Source organism: Myotis lucifugus, unplaced genomic scaffold (genome assembly GCF_000147115.1).
Source record: "Myotis lucifugus unplaced genomic scaffold, Myoluc2.0 scaffold_0, whole genome shotgun sequence".
NCBI classification, from domain to species: Eukaryota; Metazoa; Chordata; class Mammalia; order Chiroptera; family Vespertilionidae; genus Myotis; species Myotis lucifugus.
In genome coordinates, this window is record NW_005871048.1 from 6,114,401 (window position 1) to 6,127,273 (window position 12,873).

Sequence of the window (12,873 nt, forward strand, 5' to 3'; positions counted from 1 at the left end):
TCCATATTTATCCAGTGAGCATGTATTAATTGTGTGCTGTGTGCACAGCACTATGAGGAGGCTCTGTGGAGGCATTTTGTCAAGTTTTTGATCGCAAGAAGCTTTTGTTAAGAACAATTCTTTAAATTGATTTTGGAGAGAGAGGAAGGGGGGGAAGAGAGACAGAGAGAGAAACATCAATATGTTTTTTCACTTATTTATGCATTCATTGCTTGGTTCTTGTATGTGCCCTGACTGAGATTGCACTCGCAACCTTGGAATATAGGGACAATGCCTTAACCGAACCGAGTTACCCCGTCAGGGCAAGAAGCATTTTTTAAGTCCCTTCATTTATTTTGTGACTAACTCAAAATAAAAATTCTTATGTTTGCTGATCCAGTTGAGATTAAATTTCTCAGTGCTGAGGAAGCTGATCTGTCACATTACCTGCCCAGGCATTTCCCCACATCTGTGCTTTTAAATCACACAGAGTATTTTCTCAGTACAGAATAAGGAGTCCTCAGTATAAGCATTCCCAGGTCCCTCACTGAGTCACATGGAATGAGAATCCACCTTCGAGTTAGAGTCAAAGTCATATATCTATCTCCCCCACACTCTCTGATGCAGCTTTCTGCTGGTTTCTTGGGTGGCCAGTCACATGACAGCTATATGAGACAGGAACTGAAATAAAATTCCTATAATACCCTTAGGGGGAAAGGGGATTGTCACTGTTGAGCATTTTAGTCAGTGACTTAATTCCTTTTAAAGTTCCCTCCGCCCTCAGTTAGAGCTTAAACTCGACCCAAAAGAGCTGCTTAGTTTACCTACTGAATCCACAATACTTCAAGCTGCTGTGGTTTTGTGGATTTTCTTCCGAGGATTTCAGGTGCTAAATGATAAAACATATGCCCTGGTAGAGTTTATTCAATACTCTAGTCAGCAAAGCTTCAACCGGGTTGGACTCTAGGAGAAGGAAGAACTGAAAAGCAAAGCAAATGGTGTTTCCAGAAAGTACATTTTTTGATGGTATTGAATCTGAAGACCACAAGGTATGCTCTCAGACACCGATTTTCAGGTGGCTGTGAACAGTACACAGGAATCCTCCAGCCCAACCTCTAAGTCTCTCTCATCATGTAACAAAGTCATGAAGCGGAAGCAATGTTGTAGATGTGTGACTTACACCCCAAAGATCCATGTCAAGGGTAAGAAATGCATCCCCTAAGTCATCGTTCCATGGCACTTTTCCTTTCTAACTAAATAACTCAGTCAATGGCCATTCCATCCTTCCAGTGGCTCAGATCAAAGCCTTGGAATTGTCTTGACTCCTTTCTCTCTTACTCAGCATCCAAGGTGTCAGCAAGTGTTGTTGGCCCAAGGACCAAAAGGTTGCAGGTTCAATTCCGGGTCAATCCTGAATTGCAGGTTTGATCCCTGGTCCTGGTCGGGGCATGAGCAGGAGGCACCCACGCAATATGTCTCACTCACATCTATGTTTCACTTTCTCTCCCCCGCTCCCTTCCACTCTCTCTAAAAAATAAAAAAATCAATGGAAAAATATCCTCGGGTGAGGATTAACAAACAAAAAACAAACAAATAGAAATATATCCAGAATCCAACCACTTCTCACCACCTCCACCACATCTACACTGCTCTACACTACATCATCTCTCCCCTGAATTCCTGCTCCACCCTCACCCCTCACTGTCTCCACGCAGTAGCCAGAGTCATCCTGTTACAACCTCAGTCAGATCGTATCACTCTTCTGCTCAGAACTCTGCAATGGCCTACACAGTAAAATACAGGGCCCAGACAGTGGCCTCCTGGCCCTACAAGCCCCACCTCCCCCCAATACCTAAGTTAACTTCTCTCTATCTCTCTCACTCCCAAACATCTACACCAACCTGTGATGCTCTTCCAACAAGCCAGGAACAGTCCTATCTCGGGGTCTTGCGCTCTTGGACAGCCTGCCTTGGAACACTCTTCTCCCCAGTAACACTTGTCCTTTCACCTCCTTACGTCTCATCCCAAAGGTCACATTTCCAGTAGGAACCACCCTGATCACTCTCTAAAACTGTGATTCCCAACTCCTGGCACTCCTTGCCCCTTCTCTGTCTTGTTATCTCTACAACACTTATCACCACCTGACAAACTATTTATTAACTCCTTTATTTGTTCATAATCTGTCTCCCTCCACAGGAAGGAACATTCCATGAAGGCAGGAATTCTTGTCTATTTTGTCCACTGCTGTATTTGCAGCACCTAGCAAAGACACTGGCCTATAGTAGGTGTTCAGTAAATCTCTGAACAACGAATGAATGAACGAATGAGCAAACAAATGGCTAGTTGGACTATGGGGCTATGTATTTTAGAACTCTAGGCTTTGCTGTTTATTCCCAGATAATCTTCAACACACATATCATAATAACATCTTCAGAGTTTGTAGCAGGTTTTATTAAAGGACTTCTGGAATCCTTTTGGATCAAATGCGGTATTTCAGAAAGTGAGGTTATGTCAAGGCTCTACGTACAGACAGGCTCATGCCAGCAGGTCGGGTCAGGGTGGGGGTTTGGGGGTCTGATACTGGTGCTTTTTCTGTCCAGGGACCTAGAGCTAGTGCTAGGGAAGCTGGGGCCATTCTGGGATGAGAGAGCGTACTGGCCTCCATGCCCCTATCTGCCTCTAACACCAACCACACACTCATGTCCAACACTGAGATTTTATTTTATGCAAACACACACTCCTTCAAACTGGGGTATCACTGCAGGAAAGAAACTTTCCAATGGAAACTTGGGAAGACGGAGGAATGTACTATATGTCCAAAGATTCATGTTTTGATTTGAGAATGGTTTTGGGTTCAAGTAGAAAAGGAATGTTGATAGTAATACGCCTTCTGAGGATTCTATTTTTCACAAAGAAAATAAAGGCAACATGGAAAAGAAATACCTGATCATCAGCATTTTGTTCAGTAGTAATGTTAACATTTTGGGGCGGGGGGTGGCGTTTGTGTGGGTGAGAGAGAAAGTTAAGTGGAGAAGGATAAAGTAACATAAAACTTGTTTTCAAAATAAAGTTTCTTGAATAGATCTATTCTCTCGGCTTCTTTTTCTGTTGCATAATCCCAAAGGATCAGTTCACAGATTAGTCAATTTTGGGACAAGAAAGAAAATAGCATCATTGAAACCAGTGTTTCTCACTGAAGGTCATCAGAATTACCCAATTCTGTTTCAAATACTGAAAATCACCTTAAAATATTTTCCAAAGAATTGATAAAGCACCGATATAAAGTTTAAATGGAAATTGCTGCAAGTTTGCATTTGCTTAGATATTAGATTCTTTTTAAGAAGATAATGGCTGCCCTGGCAAGAAGGATAGAAGAACATTACATGGTTCATTCAGGCTAAGAAATGTAGAGGGACACACATTCCTCAGTCATAGGTCTACGATTTTTACCATCATTTCTCCTTGCAGTGACCACTTAGGAGAAAGCACACGCCATGGACTGGTGGGGTGCTAGTCCTGCTGAGCGGGCCTTGCTTTCTCATTCTCTCATTTCTGCAGGGAGGGTGACGCAGCAGGACTGCACATCCCTTGGGAGCAGAAGTTGTACCTTACAAGGTACCCTGCAAGGTGGCAAGCACAGAACCAGACACACAGTGGGCGCTCAGTAACTCCCAGCTGCCCGAACATTGCTGCCGGCGATTATGTGAAACTCTGACATACGTTTTGACATTGTTACCAGGCACAGAAGGATTGCCCTGTATAAGGCAAGATGCCCTGCGAAAAAGCCAAGGACACACAGGGAAAAGAAAGTGATGGAACAGACCGTGCACGTTTGTGTCATATAGCAGAGTGAACCGCATGTTTCAGGAGTTTCAAACAACACTCTACAACGTCAGCTTTACAATAGGGATTTTGAGGTGTAAATTCAGAGCTAAAATAAATTCTTACAGTTTTCATCCTGGGCAATGCATTGTAAGGGGATCCCAAAGAAAGACGTATAGCTGTCATTGTACCACACCAGAAGCTCGGTGCCCCTGGGGATATCTATACAGGCTCGGTAGAATATATTCGACCTATTCAAAACAAAAGAAAACCCAGCTTAGTAACATGTAGCACTCATGTGCCCCCATCACATTCTCATTGCCCCCAAAAACTTCTGTCCATCTCCACCTACACAGTTAATGCTTGCAATAAAATCAGCACCCACCTTATTGTTCCCAGCAGCCAATGAAAGCCTGTAACCCAGTATGATAAACAGCTCACAGTTTATTTCCACAGGGTCCCTTCCTACAGCGTCTTGGCTGAGGAGACTGATATTTGGCCCGGGAGACAGCAAAAAGGAAGGGTTCATTTTTTAAAAAAGAATTCCATCTCACACTGATGAGAAAATTCTCTCTCTTGGCAAATTGCAGACACTGGTGCCTCAACCTTGTATATAAATTAACACTATTGATTTCTTATTTGAAGGAAAAGCATTACGTGTATTCTTGCAACTTGGCATTGGGAGTTCACAAATTTGTAATAAAATTAAGCAGCTCTGTGATGTAAGGATTGAGAGAAATAAAAGTCCCCCTCCCATCGCCTTCCTTCTAAAGTTAGATGCGGGGGAAGAGAAACCCCCTCTTCTGTGAAATGGATGGCAATTCGATAAATACGAGAGAAGCACTTGACTCAGGTGGAAAGATTACACTCTGAAATGATAGAGTGAAGGTACCAAGAAAGAAACATTATTTTACACAGCTTTGGTACTGCAAAGAAAAATCTACAGATTTTTTTAAAAAATGAGACCGCAACTGGTTTTCTCAATGAAGAATTGCTGCAAATATTAGCCTCCAGTTCCAGATAAAAGCGTTGAGGGTTGGTGGGCCTTCACCGTAGCCTCTCTGTAAGGAATGGGCTGTAGCAGGCAATTTGTTCCTTGTACAACACTGCAGACAGAAGGCGAATCCTTCACCACATTTTTCATAGCAGTGAGATATGCACTTGTCAACATATTTTGTCACCACAAAGTGGCTCTTGGCAATAGGATCATAAAGATCAATAAAAAAGTGCAGATTCTCAATATTTTACTTGCAGCTGCAAAAATTTCATTTATCTTGTTATTTTCCTTACTTGCTGCCATTCTGTCTCACGAGGGCACTGCTAGCTAAGCAGAATGTTTTTCCCCAACATTCTATGAATATCTGACAAAAACTCCAGCCAGTTGTCCGGCCCTCGCTACCCTTCCTCCCTCTGCATCCCCGAGCGCTGTGCATTTTATTAATTCTTTCCACTGCTACATAAAAAAAAAAATCAAAATTGGAGCCGAGCTATAAATCACTGGCATCTCCTAACTTGAGAAAAATTGAGTCTACTTTGTACTTCACCCTTGTAACATTTCATCTCTCGGTTTGGCTTCCCTTAATATAAACACAGCGCCCGGCAAATGAATGTGCTAAAACCAAATGACACACTTTGCCGCTGAAAGAGCAGAACTGTTTTCGAGCGATGGGTGGTCCTCGGAGGCACGGAGTCGGCCGAAAGGGGAGGGGGGAAAAAAAGTGTAAGCGTACACCGTTCCTTACAAGCGGGCAGAGCTTCCAAAACTCGCAGAAATCTCTGCATGCTGAAGCACATCAAAGGGATTTTTCCCTTTTCAGATAATATTTCCTTTGCTGACATGTATTTAGTATTGTGGTTGGATGACTCATAAAGATAGCTCCGTGGCGTCCCCACACAGTTGAAGCAGAGCACATGCCAACAAACATTATTGTCAGCCTCAAAATAAAAACAAAACGTTCAGCTCAGGGTCAATCAATCAAGGGCGCTTTGAAGAAAATTCCATTTAGATATTACAAATCATAACAGAACGAATCTAAACCAGCTGACTTTCTGTGAAGAGGACATTCATGTACAATAAAAATTAGGCTGGCTCTTCAGGGTCCAACTTTTCTATTTTCTTACTCTTGGACGTGGTCACCAGTGATGGATGCCAGTGTTTCTTTTTTTAAAAATTGTGTTTTTGTAGCTCATTTTATAAAGATCTGAAGTAATCGAAAACAGATCGGCACGGCAGAGAGAACTTGGAGTTTAAGCGCCCTCAAGAAAGGGGAGCTATAAAATCCACTTACTATTGACAGCTAGGTAATGACTTACTCATGCCCACCTTCCTCTCCGGGCTTTCTCGTTCGCCCGGATCCCGACTTTGCCTCAAGAGCTCCCTGAGCGCTCATTACAGGCCCAGCCAAGCTATCTCTTGCTGAATGGACAAGCGCAATCTTTACTAATTTTCTAGCTGCGAGTTTCATAAAACCTTCATCACAGAAATGCAGCCTCAATAAAGGTGGGCCAGGCCTGGACACAGCAGGGTAAGGAACTACTGCTGTGCGCTGTTTCGTGTGACCATCATTTCATGACTCATAACTGCACAGGAAACCAAGGCAGTGCAGTGTCGAACGCTGCCCCAACACGCTCCTTTGGGTTGGAGACCTTCAGAGAGCGAGCCAGACTGGTGCAGCCTTTAACCTATACGGGGCATAAAGCTCTTTCTCTCTTTTTTAAAGGCTTCATTTAAAAAAAAAAAAGGAAAGGAAAATAAAGAGCCACAGGCAGAACTCCAAGTTGCCGAGCTCAGGGCCTCTTGCTTTGATGTGTCAATGGTGCCTAATAAAGTTAAACAGTTGCTTCTGATTCTAAAGGGAGCATGGCTGTTTATAACTGAGGTCATGTATTTATATGGCACATGTTTTCGAGGGAATTTTGAGAAAAGAAGGCTTAGTGGTAGGGCTTTTTTCCTATGTGATGGCTTGTCTCCACGCCAGCCTTCTTTAGCACTAAACGGGGAAGCTTGACCAACAGGTGCACTGAGCAGATGTGGCTCAGCATCTGCTTCTCAGTCTCCCCCTCCCCCACCCCACCCCAGAGGCTCCCCTGTGAGACTCTGAGAAATGGAGGTGGCTCCACCTTGTCTTTGGGCAAACAGCTCGGAAAGCAGGGGCTTCCCTGTGCTCTGGAACCGCCTCACCTCCTGAAACACATTCTGAATCGTCCAAGGACCAAAGTCCAACGGGCTGGCCCCTTTCCAGGGCTCAGGAGAGGTCACTCTGGCTCAGGTGCTGCTGCTGAGCATAACGGGTTTGGAAAAGCAGCCTTGGGAAGGCTGAGGGACCTTGGTTTCCCAGGCCTTTGTGCAAATGAAACTGTTCCTCCGGGGAGAAGGCCTGAAGGCGACTGAAAGCGAGGGGTCTGGGGCTGGATCTGCACGTCTCTGTGTGTGCGCCCATCAACGGGTGTGCTGGGCTCATCCAGCCAACGTGGAAGTTCAGGTGAGGATGTGGAAATGACTGTACCACATGCACTGAGTGAAAGAGGCCTTCTACTAGGATCTTTATTCTTGAATTCTCATGCAATTACTGCTGCAAGAACTAAGGTTTCAGAAACCTAGCAATAAATAAATAATTTCTGCCAGTCCTTGCAGAGGTCCTGCAAAAAGCCCTGCAGAATTGTTTCAAAACTAGCAGCAAGCCTGAATTCGTATATGCAAGCCCAAGGGCCTCCGCTCCGTAAGTGGGAAATCGAGGTATACTTTACCTGTACTGAACTACTGTTAGATTCTGCTCTCCGCAGTGCCTTGCACATCGGATATACCTCATCCAGCTCGACTTACTAGGTTCCCCACCATCAATAAAGTGCTGTAGTGTCCCATCTTGGTCATATATCTAGAGAAGAGGTCAGAAGGTCAAGTAGTTAGAATGAATCATCAGCAATCATTTTCCCTGCTTCCCTTGGTGTCTTTATGTGTCGGCTGCAGAAATTTATTGTCCTTCGCTTTGCTAGTGCTTATTGATGCTCATGGAAACTCAACCGGAATAACAGGGAAATATTTTTCAGTGATGCAAGTCAATCACACTCTTCTTATCAAGCCAATCTTCCCTGTATTAAACATATTTGTGGTATCTCAAGGATGTAAGGGACCATGTTTCCCAAAGGATATTTAACCTATTTTGACAGGCTTCTCTTAAGTAATGAGCTGCTGGATAAACAAAGCCAGCTGAAAGGAGAGGCCACACGGACACGGCTGGAACATCCACACTGCAGGCCTCCAGGCTCCAGCACACAACTGTCCGAAGGCAGCAATCGTCTGCCCTGCAAGCTGGGCGACACCCAACAGGAGGCAGGTGGAGAGTGAGGGAGCTGTACCAGCCCTGGTCAAATAGACTCTGATGTGGATGAAATAAATGGACTCTCACCTCGAAGAAGATGTAGGACTGCAACTGTCCGGACCTGAAACTATTAGGAGAGGAGTCATCAAAAAAGAGAGACCCTCGAAAAGGAAAAAAATACTGTTTTCTATGGATTCAAACGTCGTAACTGAGGTTGGTCTAGTAACAATTGCCTTGGGTCATCTCAAACAGATTTTCTTTCAACACTGCATTCAAAGAAATGAAATCTGCTTCAAACCAGGCAATCAGCATGGGACAAAAAGGTCTTATGCAAAACAAGTAGCCAGCCAGGCACAGGTGGAGTCAGTGCCGACAGCAGAGGCAGGCAGCTTCCAGGAGCCAGGTCAGCCCTGGGCACCTGGGAGGATGTGGTCCCTACAGGAGCAGGAGATCAGGGGTTACATATGCACAGCAATTCTAGGTCATTCCCTGTCCAAGGAGAATCCAGGAAGTGGTACAATTCTCAGAAGGACCATTGTGAAACTGGACCTTTTCCAATAAAATCAGTGGTGGGATCTGACAGAGCATGCCCAGAGCATCCTAAGAAATCATGTCTTTTACTCTTGCTAATCAGCTTTCCACTTCTTCCTAAACAGTCATAGAGAATAAGTCTTACAGAGAGCCTCACTGGTTACATTTGGGTCTTAAAATTACTATGGTCATTCACATTAATTTAGCTCAGTATTTCTATTGTGGGGGCCAAAGGGCTTAGTGATGACAGCCCCCCCCTTTTTTTTTAATCACCATTTTAAAACAGCTGGTTTTTTTTCTTTTCTTGAACTCAGTTTTCCACCCCAACTGTTCCATTAACCCTCACAAATAAAAGATAGACACCAATCTAATAAAGACAATTGTTTGAGAAGTTATGATGGCATCAGATGCCAGAGTGGTCCCAGCTGATAATCATTATAGCCAAGAAGAATGAATACATCATTACATTATATTTTAGATTAATAACTTCTTTAAATTCCTGGTTTGGGGATGATGGCAGAGAATGGAATCATTTCGGGGGGGTGGATACATCTGCTGCATGAGCAATCTGACGACAGACTTGGTATTTAGGTTAGATGGCACTGTAGTTATTTTATTGTTCTTGTTTTGGTTTGTTTTGATTTTGTTTTAAGAAGCTGGTTCAAAGATTGAAGGTCTCAACCCCGAGCCTGCTGTTGACAGCCCATGAACACTGAACAAGGCCATCAGTTCCTTAAACGCCACTGTTTATCTATTATGGAGCCAAAAATGTTGATGGCCCAGCCCTCTGCCCTGTCCTTTCCCCATGAACAAACAAGCCTTCCAAGAGAACTGCTGGTGAAAATAATTATGAAGCATTTTGAGAAATGCAATTCTCTTTTGTGCTTCTAGCCAACATCCCAGCAAGGAAAACTCTCAACATTTATATGTAGTGGATGCTACCTTCTGTGTTAGCTCATCTGAACACCAGACACTAGCCAATCAGTCTTGCAAATAAATAGAGCATAAAAAGTGTTTCCTCCTACACTCTTGTTTCAACATTAATTTCCTTAAATTAAGCATATTGTGACTACAGGAATCCTACAACTTTTGTCTGTCCAATGAAACTGCTACTTGCCTTAAAGAAAAGTAGACAGCTGCTTGGTCAGACTTCTTACAAATATCACACAATGTAGAACATGGCGGGAGGTTGAGCCTCCCTAGCTTCAGCTAATACTGATATTAAACTATTTCACAGGAAGCTGTGATGAAAATCCCGTACACCTAATTAGAGCCCATAATCGTGCAGCCAATCAGAGTTGAGGAAACTCATTTGATCTTGATTGATCCTCTTCCTGCCCTCAGCCCCCAGAGCCCAGCTATCACCAAAGCCGGTTGGATTTGCCTCTTAAACTTTCCAGGTGCATCCATCTCTCCCTCCCCAGTTAGCCTCCTTGCTCACAAAAGTATTGCAATAGTCTCTTAACTGATCTCTCTACAGCTTCTCCAGGCCTCTTCCAACCTCTTCTCTAAATGTAGCCAGAGTGATCTTTCGGAACAAAAACCTGATGACCTCCATATCACCCAACTCTCCCCCAAATAAAAAGCTTCATAAATGTCATAAAACCTCAAGTCATAACAAAGTTTATTCACAGTAGGTGGGAGCTCATCCTGCTCTTGTGGCCAGCACCTCCTATCAGTTACGCAGAGAGGCCAAACACGTGTGCTTCTGCATTGGGCTCAAGATCATCTTGGGCCATATCTGTTAAGAGTTAACATTTAAACTCAGTGTAAGAGAAACAATGGACCAGAAGGCACTGATGCCTATTTCTGTTCATTCCTCTAGTTAAAGGAGAATAATATTGGGAAAACACCCAAATGTGAGTGCTAAATGGGAATTAAGGACGACGTCTCAAAAAGGTTCTAGGTACTAATTTGGGCCCTATCATTATTCTCCATCACCAGCTCAACTTTGTTTCCATTGAAGAGCTCAGTTTAAAAAAAAAAGAAGAAGAAGGGGGTAAAATTCTGCATGTAACTAAAGCATACAAGGACACTGTGCCTTACCCATCTACTGTACCAGAAAGGGGCTGATGTTCTGCCTCCTACGTGAAAGGGGAAATGTTCCAACCGGTTTCAGTCTAGAGTAGCAGCAACAATTTCAAGTTCAGGAAGCTCTTCGAGGTTGCATTAACATCTACATTTGTGTGACACTAAAGGAAAATTTGAAATTCAATACTGAATAGGTGTAAAAATGTAAGGATTTTAAGGAGACAAATTAATGCCAAAACCAAGAGTTATTTTGTATTTATTACCTTTCAGAAGATTTTAAATAAGCAGAAAAATATTAGAAGCCATATACAAAGTGTTTAGACAATCCCCTTAGGACCTATGTATGTGTGAAAGGTGAGAAATTTTATTCATTCAAATAGTGAGAATGAAGGCAAAGAGTTAGATTTAGATTTAGATTAGGGAAAGATCTGTTCTGAAAGAATGCTTGACTTCAGCACAGTTTTGATGAAAACTGGATTTTATCCTGAATGAACATAAACAACCAAAATTTTGAGTTGAAAATGACTCAACAATTTCACATCTAGAAAGTTACTCCAATGAAACTCTGATACATGTGCCTGAGGAGACAAGTTCAAGGGCATTCTCTGTTGCACTGTTCATAATAGTGAATGTTGAGTATCATCAGAAGAATAAATAGTGGCTTACTTATTCAACGCAATAGTATAAAGAACTTAAAATGGCTGAACTAGATCTGTATATATTAAGATCCAGTTCATATAGATAAATACCAAAAAATATACCTTGACTGAGAAAATCAGGTTGCATATAATACCATTTAACATTTCAAAATGTACAAAATAACATTATTAATAGCCTACCTTATAATAGTATACATATGGCCATGTATCTATCTATCTATCTATCTATCTATCTATATCTATCTACATACATATTGTAAAATTCTGAAAAGGCACACTGGAAGGATTCCTGATAACGTCCTCATAGTACTGGCTTATTGGAAAGAAGAGAGTGGAGTAAAGGGAAGTAACACTTTATCTGCAATGCTTCATTTTTCCTAAAAAATTCCTGAGCAAATTTGGACAAGTGTTAACACTTTTTTGGTGGCCTGTATATTGGCTTTCTATATTATACTTCCTGCTTTTTGGTGTGTGTTCTTCCCCCAAAAAATCGAAAGAAAAATAAATAAAAAGAAAACTTAGCCATTTCTTTCTTTGTAGATTAGTTTTTGCATGTGTTGTTAAAATAAAGAAGCTGACTATTTTTCTCAAGATTAAAAACTACACCTGTATTATGCTCCTGGGAAAAATAGTTGTAATACATATCACTACATTATCAATTACTGGTTTCTTTTGTGATTGTTGCTGTTGATACTTAAAAGCCACTGTTTTGGGTCTGTACTTTCTCTTTTATCTTGTATCAATGGGAGCAGAAACATAAGGGAAAAGAGCTAATTTTTACCAAGTTAAGGGGATTTTTAAAGTTTTCAATTCAATCATACTTATTGGGATGTAACATATGTGGTTGAAATAACAATCACAAATTCTCCCTCATTACAAACCATGTGTGGCATTAACTGAAAACCACCAGGCAAAAGACGTGTTTTATTGCAATCCTGGATATTAGGAAGCACCACTCTTTCCCACGATCTTATTTTCCTAGAACAAGAATCTACTTTAAATGAGAACAGCATGAGCAAAAAATGCACCAACATTGTATCTTATAAACCCTGGTTATGAGTGGCCTGTCCATGGCTCTGTCATTTATAAATGCTGCCAACTTACATTAACAATAATAATAATCATAGAGACAGTGTGAGCCAGAGACTGACTTGGGCCTATTTTAATATAATAGCAAGAAAACCATATTTTGAATGATAAGAATTCATGTATGTTGGTGCCTCTGAGCAATCTGTTTCTCTAAAGTCAGATCTGCAGACTAGTGGTTCCCAGGCTGAATTTGGGCAATTGACCAACACTGCTTTTCCTCCACTTGTATGCATAGCCCATGGACACGGGCAATAGGGTGGCGAAGACGGGGAGGGGGGGGGGTAGGGGGGCAGGGGTGCAAGGAGGGGCTGGGCTGAGGAGACTAAAGAAGGGGAAAATGTATTGTTGACATCTGTAATACTGTTAATAAAAATACATATATATTTAACATTTTTGAAAATTTTACCTATTTTCTTGAGGAAAAAAAAATCAAAATATGGGCA

The 12,873-nt window shown here is 42.2% G+C and overlaps 1 protein-coding gene across 3 annotated transcripts in view; it reads right to left on the bottom strand.

The window, feature by feature from the left end:
* Nucleotides 1-7,660, bottom strand: part of PRDM6 (PR/SET domain 6) — a 32,072-nt gene extending 24,412 nt beyond the window's left edge. For all 3 annotated transcript variants that reach the window (XM_023749617.1, XM_023749707.1, XM_023749666.1), the window contains exons 1-2: nucleotides 7,549-7,660; nucleotides 3,928-4,052 (exon numbers count right to left, since the gene is read on the bottom strand). In XM_023749617.1, coding sequence (XP_023605385.1) covers nucleotides 3,928-4,052; nucleotides 7,549-7,610 — 187 coding nt within the window. In that variant the 5' untranslated portion in view covers nucleotides 7,611-7,660. The remainder of the gene's footprint in view (nucleotides 1-3,927; nucleotides 4,053-7,548) is intronic.
* Nucleotides 7,661-12,873: the final 5,213 nt, after the last annotated feature.